Raw genomic sequence first — 12,978 nt, 5'->3', positions numbered from 1 at the left:
ATTTTCAAAATTCAGCATTATTTATACAAGCTTCAACAATTTAAATCCATTGTGTGTCTAAATATATTCACATAATACAGTAAAATCGACTTGTAAACATGAACCTGGAAATCAGACTAGTCACAGGAAGAAAAAACAAGTTGAATACACTCATAATCAGCTGTAATTTCAACTGCCTTCATGTTCTTCATAGACATATTCTACCAATATTTTTTCCTGCTCTACTGTGGTTCACCACCTGGTCTCATCACTACACACACACACACACACACACGCACACACACACACACACACACACACACACACACACACACACACGCCTCAACTCAACTACTGACTCAAAAACATAAGTACTATCTCTCCATTCCTCCTTCCAATGAAAACTAGTTTAACGTATGACCAGAAAGGCAAAAGCGGAAAGAAAATTCAGCTGCAACAAACACACAGCAATCACCCTAACTTCAAAGACAATATTATCAACAAACAGAACAGAACCTGACTTTACTTTTGTACAATTTAGAAGCTGACTTTATTTTTGTGCAATTTGCTGTCAACAAACACAATGAACACATTTACAAGTACAACATTTTTTTGAGGAGCCGTGTTGACTTTCTCATAAATGGTTCAATGGCTATTACAAATTCAGTATCTAAAATAACATTTCACAATGAAAAGACATATGAGTACAAGAAGTCCCCAAAATAGAGTGCTCCAAGCAGTACTGTATTGTACAATAGAATTCTACCTGGCCTGTTCCATAAGGGAAACTTCCCAAGGTCAGAAACTACATGAAATACTTGCTGCCCATAGTAAGATCAGCTGAACTGAAATTGACAGGAAAATCAACTCTAGAGCTTCCTGGACTCTGTGACTCAGACAAACTTGAAGTGCATCAACTACTCCAGAACCTCCCTTAAACAACTAGTGCGAGTAAGACCAAGACTGTGATAAATTCAGGGGCAGCCAGTCTCCATCAACAGTTTTCAGGAGAGAATACATACAAAAGTGGTTAATTACTTTGCACAGAAAAATAACTTAAAATTCTAAAGGATGTTACAATTTGATCTACAAGCAAATGCAGCACTTGTATTGGTATGGTCATAGCACCATAACAATAAAGATTTCACAACATGCACCTGTTAGCAGCTAAAAGGTAGCCATCTTGACAGGTTTCTTTGTGGGCTACTCACCAACAGATACAGCAGACAACATGGTAAGCAAATGTCTACAACCTCTCAGACTAGCTTTGAATACATAACAAGTTGTATACAAACGAAATGACTGTTAAATGATGGTACTGAATGGAGACTTCTTGTGTTGATCCCACACTCTGAGACTGGGAGACACTCATGATGAGCCAAGGCTGCTGTCAGCATAGTTAGCAGCAATACACTGCAGAACTTATGAATTCAAAGAAAGATTAGTGGAGGTGGATGATCAAATAGGATACAGCAGGGTTATCAGAAGGGTGGCAAAAAATGGAAACCAACTAGATACATCAGGACATGTGTTTTATTACAGAGGAACAGAGCAGGGAGGAAATTTAGAGACAAATTTCACTATAAATAAAAGAATTAAAAATATTGCAGATACTGAATAAATCTCAGACAGATTAGCAAGACTTGTGTTAAAAAAGAAACAGAAAAATATTCAATGGAAATAATTCAAACTTACACACCAAAATGCTTACACTTTGATTAAGACGTAGAAGAACTCTGCAAAGAGTTGCAGAAGTTGTTTAGTAACACCAAATTTATTCTCGAAAATAATAAATCTGCCAAAAGGAGTCAATGACTTTAGAAGCTTGCACATTTCCATTACTTTCATCTGTGTTTCCTCATGCCACTGCTTAGTGAGTAGATTTTGTACCTATAAAATTTATTTTGTAACTTGTAACTGCTTTTTCGCCTTTGCATGCATACCACACACACCTCTAGCTTAACAGATTCAGCATCTTGCTGACTTAAAACAACACAAAATAATGTTCAGTTTGGCAATATTCATAACTGCAAGTGCTTTAGTTCCTTTTTCTCCTTTTTTCTATGTTGTTTGAATTACTGGAATTTGGAAGGCGATTACAAAATATCAGTCTCTGGCCCCAGTTATTGTTTGGAGAAACTAAATTTATTTCTGAAATACAGTGTCAAATCTGTAGGACAATTTATGAAGTCTTCGAATTCCCTCATTTCCTTCTTGTTGGCACTGATAAATACAGTGATGCTCTCTTTAATTCCAACTCCAAATGGTGTTGGGCTCTCTGCAAATGGGCTTCACTTGATTTGTTATAACACCACACTTCATCCTAGATGCAAACCAAAAACACTTACTTTATAATTAATAAGTATAGTATTTTATATACCTGAATATTTCTCATACAGAGACCAATGATAATGTTATATTTATTATTAAGGCATGTACATCCCACTACAAATGCCAGCCACTTATAAGTAAGATGCATGTAGATTTTGTGCTCCTGTTTAGCATGCACTTCCTGATCTGTTAGAATAAGGAGGCATGTTGGGAAGAGAGGGAAAAGGGGGAGGGGGGGCGGGGGAACCATTTTTGTGACAGATATTTTTATCAGAAGCCAGTGCCTGACTATTTTCTCTTGCTTTTATTGTTACTGGCATCCTTGCAGTTAGTTTTTGTTTCTACCCTCATATAGAAGTATGTCAAAATTTTTGACATTTATAATATAGTAATACTGTTGTGTGTGTGAGAGAGGTGATTTTGTTGAGTACCCAGTGGTGCCCCACACCATAATGCCAGGAGCTGAACCCTGAAGTGTTATGTCTCAGTCCTGTCATGGAACTGAGCAAAAATGAGGTGTTGAGAGCTTAAGTTATGGTTCATTCCATAGTCGCTCAACGGTTGTGGGATCTCCATAGATATGACCAGTGATTTCTCAAAACGATAACCCACGGTCTCGATAAGCCACAATCCTGCCACTGCCTCATTCTGACAACCACCGTTCAGTTGTTCATTACACACAAAATGTAGATGGCATTACTCCTGTTTATCTTGTGTGATAGTGCTGAAATGTTTACTACTTGCATATCCAAATATGATGTACACTCCATGCCAATTTTATCTCTGTTGTAGGCCATCTTTGTGGTGTTGCAGTTTTAATAGACAGAAGTCATTTTAAACAATGGAAACTCCAGTTGGAATATCAGCATTATAAGGAAAAGACAGCTTGCTACTCACAGTAAAGATGGTACGCTGAGTTGCAGACATGCACGACAAAAAACACTTACACATTAGCTTTTGGCCAAAGTTTTCTCAGAAAAGGAAACACACACACACACACACACACACACACATTCATTCACACAAGACAGCACACCTCATCCACATGTGACTGCCATCTCTGGCAGCTCAGACTGGAATGCAACATGCAACTGTCATGTAGAATGGAAGCAGCAACCTGGAAGGGGCAAGAAAGGAGAAGGGAAAGCACGGTACGGATAGGGAGAAGAGGAGGGTGCTCTCTGGTGGATTGTTCAGGGATTAGACTGCCAACAGGTGCAGTGTTGGGAGGATGTGGGGGCGGGAAGTTTTGAAGGAGGGAGGGGGAAAAAAGGAGAGGTGTGGGGGAAAGGGGAAGACGGGCAGGTGTGCTGGCAGAGGGTTCCACACAAAGAGGGTGAGGAGACGAGAACAGGGAGGAGGTGATAGACCAGAAGGAGTGGAAAAGGTGGATGGCGTGGCAACAACACGTTACTGTAAGGCGAGGTTGGGATCATTTCAAAAGCAGAGAACGTGTTTTAAGAATAGCTCCCATCTGCGCAGATCAGAAAAGCTGGTGGTGGAGGGAAGGATCCAGATGGCTCGGGTACTGAAGCAGCCACTGAAATTAAGCATGTTATCCCTTCCCCTTCCCATCCCCCTCCCGACTGCTGCTTCCCTTCTACATGATAGCTGCATTCTGGTCTGAGCTGCCAGAGATGCCAGTTGTGTGCGTGACGTATGCTTGCTTGTGTGAATGAATGTGTGTGTGTTCCCTTTTCTGAGGAAGATTTTGACTGAAAGCTACTGTGTAAGTGTCTTTTTGTTGTGCCTGTCTGCAGCTCAACATGTCATCTTTACAGTGAGTAACAATCTATGTTTTCCTTATACTGTAGAAGTGTATTTCAATAATATAAAGATGCTCCATCTTAGTAGTAAGCAATGATCTGTATGTCATTGGCATTTAGCATTTTGGACTCTGAACAGCACTTGCTGTACACTAAACAGTCATTTGTTAAGATCTGGCAAAAACCTCTGGGATGTCTCTCACTTGAATTCTGCATAACAACCTCAGCAAGTCAATATGAACTATAGTTGTTTAAGTGTGTGAAGTTTTGGGTGATCATCAATGTACTTACTATTGAATAAATGCTAGTGAAATACTAAATTGTGTTTTTTTTATGAAAATGTTTATTTTGAACTAGAAAATTTGTTGTTGCAATGAAATTCCTGCAGTAATCAAAAAGCAACATTAATGGGTCAGAAAATTAACAGGGGAATATTTTTCCTCTTCTTAAACTTGTGCTAAACCGTCTCTTTTAACAGCTCAGAAAAATTCTAATTTATCTAAATAGAATGCAATTTAATACACTTAAAATATAAAAATTAGAAAAAGCGACAAACACAAATCTCAAAGTAAATATACTTGACAAGTGTGAACTGACCTGAAATTTTGTAAGTGGGACAGGTTCGGCATCAAATATGACAATTGCTTCCTCGTCATCATCCTGTGGACTTGGATTCAGCACATTACTCATCTGGCCCAGGAATGACGAGAAACTACGCTTCACTGTGTTTGCTGTTGATTCTGGTTCATCCAGCTGTAAATGGGAGGAAAAAATTACATGTCATAGCACCTAAAACTCCTTGATGTTTGGTGCTTGATTGGGAATATACAAAATTTGAATTAGCAGTCTTCGTCTTTGCGGAACACATTAAAACAGTGGTGTAGAACCGAATAAAGAATAAACAGTTGTAGAATAGTGTCTGGATGGATTACTGCAGTTGGAACGCTGCCTTGGGACAAGAGAACATAAAAATGAATGAGGTGGACAAATACAACTGTGTGAAGGTGTATGGCATATGGGAAGAAAAGTAAGATCAGCAGATGCACTGATTAAACAGTTACCACTACAACCTTCGGCCTGCCACCAAACCACCAACACCAACACCAACAGGTATAACAGAAAATGATGCAATTTGAAAGGAACAGAGAGGAGCCAATGACAGATAGAAGCAGTGAGCCAGCTCTTGTGGCTTTTGTGTGTGTGTGTGTGTGTGTGTGTGTGTGTACTTTGCATTAAGGCCAGACACCTTTATTGTTACCCAGCCTAGCACACAGTTTTAACTTTTAACATATAGCCAATAAGAACATAGTCAACTGAGAGTGTACCAACACAATTCCTGGTCTGAAAGGGTTGAGAGAACTCCCTCATTACTAATGACACTGTTAAAAATATTTTTTAATACTGTTATGACAGTGTTTTGTGTACCCATCTCATGGAGCAAGAAATTCATATAAGAGTGTCTTTGAAGATCTTCACTGGCAAACACAGATGAAGGTGATAATTTTTTAACACCACGCCCACCTGAAATAGATCGCATTACTAACATGTGTCCAACTTTGAAGCTGCAAAGTAATTTCATCTTGAGATTAGGCATGCTATCACATAAAAGTAGGGTGTCACAACAAGTCACAGAGGGATACAATGAATGAAACACACACAATCTTATCTTCCCAATTCTCAGAAGATGGGAGAATGATAAGGAAATAAACTTCAGAGGGCACATTTTACATGCCTTTAAGACCAAATGATCAACTGCCATTTCTGATCTACTTCTTACTTATTGAAAGCATCACATGCTTATATCATCACAACTTCTACCTATTCTCTCTTTACCAAAGCTTCATACTCTGCGCAAGACATCATTTTAAGCTGTACTGAAGTGGAATGTAATTACTACAGCAATCTTGCAGTCATTAATGGCAACTTATGTCTCCTTCAATAAGCTCCTCAAATGACCTAATCAAACTGAGTACAGACTGTTTCAGTCTTCCTTGGAAGGAAAAATCTATAGTGGAACTGGAAGCCAACCAAATTTTCTACCTAAGGCAGTTACACACAAACCGCTCACCCATAGTTATTAACCCTCTATATTCATCCCTTTTTCTCTTTCCTATCGCAAAATTCTGTTGTTTTCACATGTTAAGGAAAAACTCACGATTTTTCAAAACTATAGCTTGGAAGCTTGCTAACTCTAATTATTGCCACATTTTAATCTTCATTCATTCACTTCTCTCATCCGTTGGGGGAAGTGAGGGCAAAACGAAAGAGAAAGAGAGAGAGAGAGAGAGAGAGAGAGAGAGAGAGAGTGGGGGGCGGGGGGTGCATTTTTTTGCTAACTCTGAGGGAGTACTCTACCTGAAAGTTTAGTGACAACTTAATTTTGCTTGTGTGCTTGTTGATTGCTCAACATCTCAACTACATGGTGAGTGGTTTCCTTTAATCCTTATACCATGTGTCTTCTACTCAAAACAATCTAGTGTCAAATGATTAAAATTGGCGCAACAAATTTAAAACTGTAGTAATATGCATGCATTTGGTGTTCGTGCAGCAAGCACTGAAAATCAAATCTTTTAAGATAAAGTGAAGATGCCAGAAAAATATTGGAGGTTACAAATCTCTAACAGTCTGCACGCTTGAACAATACACTGGCTGATCAGGATCCCTACAAGGTTCTTGGTTTCTTGCACACAATTTTTTATCATTTGAGCAATGTAGGCAAGCCACACAGTTGAAATCAAAGCTACAATCTGATAGTACCTTTTTCCTAGCATTTTCTTCATTACACAAAATGGACTTAAACACAAAAAATAGGAACAGAGGAAAATACTCATGGTCTTTCAATACGAACATGTGCAGTTATTCATAGATCTCAGGAAGGCATATGCTAGAAGTATAAGCAACCTGTAAAAGTTTGCAAAATGTCTAAACAAAATGGGAATAAAATTTTGTCACAGCCTTTTAAAATTACAAGAGGATTAAAACAAGGGTGCTGCTTGTCTTCTACATTGTTCCAGAAACACTTAGACTTATGGAACAGGAAATATGTGAGAACGTGCATTCAGATAACAGAGATTCAATGTTTGTGTACCTTGCTTTTTTCAGATGATTTGGTAGTGATGGCCAGTGAAAAGGATGATACCTGCTTTATGCTAAGAAAATTATTTGAAGAATATAGTAAGTGAGGACAGAATAATTTTTATTTTTTTAAACTTAACATCTGTGCAGTGGAGAAAATGTAGGAAAGATAATAACTTAATGGCACGTAACAAATTTAAACTCTCATCAGAAGATGGAACAATCATATGGAAAACACAACAAGTAGCCCATGAGAAAGTAGTAATCCAGAAGCTAAATCCTATGCAATGGTCTTTTCAGTTGTAAAGTAAGGAAGATGTTCTTTAGAAGTATTGTAGAGCCAATGATGACTTACAGATAGGAGTGCTGGGAGCTTACTGGAAAAAATTAAAACAAATTGAGAGTTGTAGAAATAGAATATCTCAGAGGATTGTGTAGAACACATCAGTGAGGTCATGTCAGAAATACAATAATTAGGTAAATAACCCAGACTGATGAAAGCATCACAGATAGAACTTATGTTAAAGTGACACATTCCACATCATTACGAAATGTCGTATTCATGATCTATGGAACAAGGATTTAAAACGTATGTATGAAGTAAGGCAGCTTATCTGGTATGGACATACAACTGTACAACAGATGACAGCTGTCCAAAGAATATCTCTATGTACCATCCTCAGGAAAGAAGAGGAGGAAGACCAAAGGTTGCTCGGTTAGATGAGGTAAGAGAGACCACAAGAAAAAGAGAAATAGAAGAAGATGAGGAAGTATGGGAAGACAGACATCAGTAGCAACAGATATGTGGGATGCGATAACAACTGTAGGAACCTCACATGGGTGAGAACATGTATAGCACATACAAAAAAGGTTAAATTCACAAATGTGAATACTGACATAGTACTTGCCTTCAATTTATCTTTCAGGGCAGAGGTAGTGCTGGTGACAACATTACTCGCTTCACTTTTGACAGCTGTTGAAAACTCATCCAAGTCTCTTTTAACAAACTCCAGCACTTCTGCAGACTGCATGGAAAAATGAAATCATTATTAACGGTGCTAAAAGCAGTTAATGCATTAATTTGCAGTGCTTAGTGATTTCCAGTTAATAATACATACAGAAATAAGTACATATAAAGACATTGATCCTAATAAACTGTCATTTAGAACACAAAATAAAATTAAGAGTATGAATATCAACTATGTAAATTGTGCTACCTTACAGGCTTTTACAGCTACTTGATGATTTGTTGCCTATGGGACATATCGGGCATTTTAAGGTGAAGTGTGGTCACTTGGCTGTTAGCAGGCTGGTGCTATTACCATAAATCGATTTTTTCTGACAATGTATCTTTGTATCAACTATCAGACTCACATCCAAGTGCAGCTTAAAACTTTTAAGAGTGAATCTCAGTTCACTAATACATATTTTTCCCAATCACACTATCATCATTGTCAGAAACTTTAATCATCCCATAATCAACTGGAGAAAATTACAGTTTTGAAAGTGGAGAATACAACATGACATCCTGTGAAACAACAGTAAATGCCTAGAAACCCACTTATGATGAAAACACATTACATTTAATGGACTCAAATAGACATGACTCATTTAAGGATGACCACAGTGAAACAGGTATGAGTCACCATGAGACAACAATAATTACCAAAATACTAAGGGGAACTAAAATAAGAAGAAAGATTTACATGTTCAGGGATGAGAAGGTAAGGAAAGAGTCCTTCCTTCTCATCCCATCTGGTAAGTCTCCCCTGACACGGGGTTCTGGTGGACTTTTCCAATCCCTTTCCATTTCTCAAATATCGTCGTCCTTTTTTTTTTCTGCCTATTCAACATTCCTGCCAGAAGAAGGAGCCACTGACTCAGAAAGCTTGTGAGTTCCCTTAACATTTATATACATGTGCCTTCCTGCCACTGCTTGGTGAGTAGATTTGTTATCTATCCAGTTACATTGCATAAATATTAAGTCAGATCTTGACAAGGTTTCGAAGTGGTGCATAGACTGGCAACTCACTTTAAATCTTAAGAAATGTAAAAATGTTCACTTCACAAAGCCAAAAAAGTAGTACTTTACAACTACAATATCAATGAACCACAACTGGAATAAGTCAACCTGCATGTAACATTTTGCAAGGATGTGAAATGGATACAACCAGAATATTTCCAGGAATAGACTGTAAATTACGAGTTGCAAGACATGGGACAATATCAATTTACAATCAGGAAAGGGGATAGGAAGAGGATACAAAGTAGCTCCAAGTAAAACTGAGGTGGATAATTGACTAGAAACTAAATTGAATTAATTAATGGGCCTCGTAATAAATTTGAATAGTTGCACAACAATGAAGGACACGAGTTCAATGCATATTGAAATGTACCAGATGGTTCTGCCAGTACCTCCGTCCATACCAAACCAACAAACCCCCAGCAATATCTCTATTTCAACCCATTCCACACCAAGAGTCCCTTCCATAAAGCATAGCACCAATGGTTGCCACATCTGCAGTGATAAGCAATCTCTCTCCAAATGTGCCAGAGGTCTTGGTGAGTCCTTCATGGATAGAAATTGCCCCTTGCAACTTGTCTCACCTGTCACTACCACCCACCACATACCCACTAACCGGACACAAAGGAGAGACCCAGCTCATGACGCAACATCACCCACGACTGGAGCAACTAAATGGCAATATCCAACAACATTTTAATGGCATCTCATTGTGTCCTGAAATGACAAATATCCTTCAACACACCTCCTACAGCAGTCTTCTGTCACCCTTGTCTATCTCTATTCCACCCATATACTCAACTCCTTGCCCCTTGGCACCTATTCCTATATTAGATCTAGTTGCATGACCTTTCAAATATGCGCTGTCACTACCAGCTACTCCAGTCTTGCCACGGGCGTCTTCTATCTTATCAAAGGCAGGGACACCTGTGAAAGGAGCCATGACATCTACCAACTTAACTGCAACAGGAACAACCACTGACGAACTGTCTCTGTGCTTGAATGGCGACTGCCAAACTCTGTGACCAAGAGAAAGCTGGACTACCCTGTTGCTGAGTGTGCTCCACTAAAAGGTATGCTTGAGTTTAGCAACTGCTTGAAAGCCTGTGCCATCTGGATTCTTCACACAGACACCAATTTTTCTGAATTGTGCAGACGGGAACTCTCCCTGAATATAACCTTCATTTTTATAAATCCCCTGACTTCAAACTTTGCTAGGCCTGTCCCCACCAGCCTCCACCCTCTTCCCTTCTCCCACACCAGCCTCACAAACATCTTCTGATCCCCAGATCACCTGCATAGTCATTTCACTTCTCCGGACCTCCCCTCACCATCACCTCCCCCCAGGGTCACTCAAGCACAGCCTCCCGATATTGCACCTATAGTTGAGACATCGTAAGATGATCCCCGACAGCTTGCAGCACTGTTTCCATCTTTCAACTGCGAAGTGATATGGCTGCAGGCTAAAACAGAAGCCATCTGCAGAGCTGTAACAACACTGAGGTGTTGCCATAGAGGTGTTTACAAAACCTTGTTATATTACTGGTTGAGGTAGCAGCTCAAGCTGCCATTTCCTGCTCACTGCAGCCATCAGGGATCAACTTATACTGACACAACCATAGCAGCCCACTATCCTGTCCCCGCCACATCCCTGCAAGCTCCCACAGAAGGCAACACAACAGCATTTTCTCCCACCCGTACCCTTGTATCCCCCCCCCCCCGGCATCATCTGCACCCTCACTACCTACTCCACCTGAGACAGGTGTTTACTGCACCCTCTATGTAGTGAATACCAACTTCTCTTATTTCATATTATTTCTTTCATATTAGTCTTACTTTACCCAAGATTTTTCAATGTTACAATTTATAACTAGTTACAGGGGAAATTTTGATGATAAAAACAAATGGTTGTCCTTACACATCTAGCCCCTTCGCTGTTCCCATTCCTGCACTACACAGCCCTCTATTCCACTAACGCACCCCCAGCCTTTTTTTTCCTCTCCTTTTAGCTACTCCCCACCTCTCGCCAGCACTGTGCCCTCTGTCCAACCTCCCAACTGCATCTACACCCAGCTGCCCTACCCTCACTCCACCTCATCCCTGTATGCTCCCACCCCTACTCTGTTATCCTTCCCTCTCCCCACCCCTGCCTTCTCCTTATCACCATTCAGTTGCTTCTCCCATCATGCGCTGCTTCTTGCAGTCACGTCTCAGCAGTTGGAGCCTGTGGTCATATGTGTGTGTGAGTTGGGTTTTGCATTTGCAATTGCTATGAGTATGCGTGTGTGTTTGTATTTTGTCTATTTCAGATGAAGGCCTTTATGGTTGAAAGCTTACTTTCTGACAGTCTTTTTGTTGTGCTTATCTGTGACTCAGCATATCCACTATAGGTCTATGGTGAATAGCAACTATCCTTTCCTTAATATTGTCATATTCCATACTGGATTTTCCATTGTTAGATTCAGCTAGTAATAGTGAATATAGTGCTTGAAAATCAAAAGAGGAGGAGTTACACTTAGAAAAGGTCTGGAGACACTGGAAGATTTCAGCTGAATTACATCACGGTCAGACAGAGATTTCAAAATCAGATATCAGATTGTAATAATACCCAGCAGCAGATATAGACTCTGATCACAATTTAGTAATGATGAAGAGTAGACAAAAATTTATGATAATCGTCGAGAAGAATCAATGTGGAATGAAGTTGGATACTTAAGTGCTGAGGAATGATGAGATGTGTTGTTAAGTCCTTTTTTTTTGTTATGGTTTTAGGGCGCAAAACTGCTACGGTCATTAGCGCCCGGTCCGTGACTTAGGAAAAGGTAAAAAAACGAAACTGGAAACCAGCAGCAATTGGAACAAACCTCAAAAAATTGGAGAAACTAAGAACAGAAGGAAAGCTTTAAAAAACCACTATAGAAGAGGGTTGATTGTCCCCAAAAAGAGCTTCAAATGACTGACATCATCTCACTGGCACTAATAAACTCGAGAACACAATCGGCTGAGCGTGTGTCATCTGCTAAAATGGACGATATTTCAGGCGACAGCTGTAGACGGGTGCATAACGGAGTAAAATAGGGGCACTCAAGTAAATGGTGTCTTACCGTCCACAGCTGAGAGCAGTGGGGACAGAGTGGGGGAGGATCGCCACTTAAAAGATGTCGATGGCTAAAAAGACAGTGCCCTATCCGGAGTCTAGTTAAATTTACATCCTCCCGACGACGTGTTCGGGAGGAAGCGGTCCAAGCACAGGGAAGAGCTTTCACGTCCCGCAATTTATTATGGGGAAGTGTCGACCAATGTGCATGCCATAAAAGAACAACACGACGACATAAAACATTCCGTAGATCGGCGAAGGGAATCGTGCGAATAGCTGGCCGAAGAAGAGAGACTGCAGCCTTGGCCGCTATATCGGCCGCCTCATTTCCACAGATACCAACGTGTCCTGGGATCCAGAGGAACGCCACTGAGACGACCCCCAAGTGGAGCAAGCGTAGGCAGTCCTGAATCCGGTGGACCAGAGGGTGGACAGGGTAGAGAGCTTGGAGACTAGGGAGAGAGCTGAGAGAATCTGAACAGATAACATACTGTATCCGCTGATGGCGACGGATGTATTGGACAGCCTGGAGAACAGCGTAAAGCTCCGCAGTATAAACCGAACACTGGTCAGGAAGCCGAAATCGATTTGGGGTGTCGCCAACAATATAGGCACTCCCTACACCAAATGATGTTTTTGAGCCATCAGTGTAAATAAATGTGGCATCCTTCATTTGCGCGCATAGAGCAGAAAATGCCTGACGATAA

At 40.2% G+C, this 12,978-nt stretch overlaps 1 protein-coding gene across 1 annotated transcript in view; it reads right to left on the bottom strand.

Annotated features, from left to right (window-relative positions):
- The window catches only part of LOC124802420 (BSD domain-containing protein 1-like), a 79,424-nt gene that overhangs the window by 32,639 nt on the left and 33,807 nt on the right, over positions 1–12,978 (bottom strand). The window contains exons 4-5 of the mRNA XM_047263185.1: positions 8,060–8,176; positions 4,674–4,829 (exon numbers count right to left, since the gene is read on the bottom strand). Coding sequence (XP_047119141.1) covers positions 4,674–4,829; positions 8,060–8,176 — 273 coding nt within the window. The remainder of the gene's footprint in view (positions 1–4,673; positions 4,830–8,059; positions 8,177–12,978) is intronic.

Source organism: Schistocerca piceifrons, chromosome 6 (genome assembly GCF_021461385.2).
Source record: "Schistocerca piceifrons isolate TAMUIC-IGC-003096 chromosome 6, iqSchPice1.1, whole genome shotgun sequence".
Taxonomy (NCBI): domain Eukaryota; kingdom Metazoa; phylum Arthropoda; class Insecta; order Orthoptera; family Acrididae; genus Schistocerca; species Schistocerca piceifrons.
Note: the sequence above shows the minus strand (reverse complement) of the source record. Positions and strands in the feature narration are given on the sequence as shown.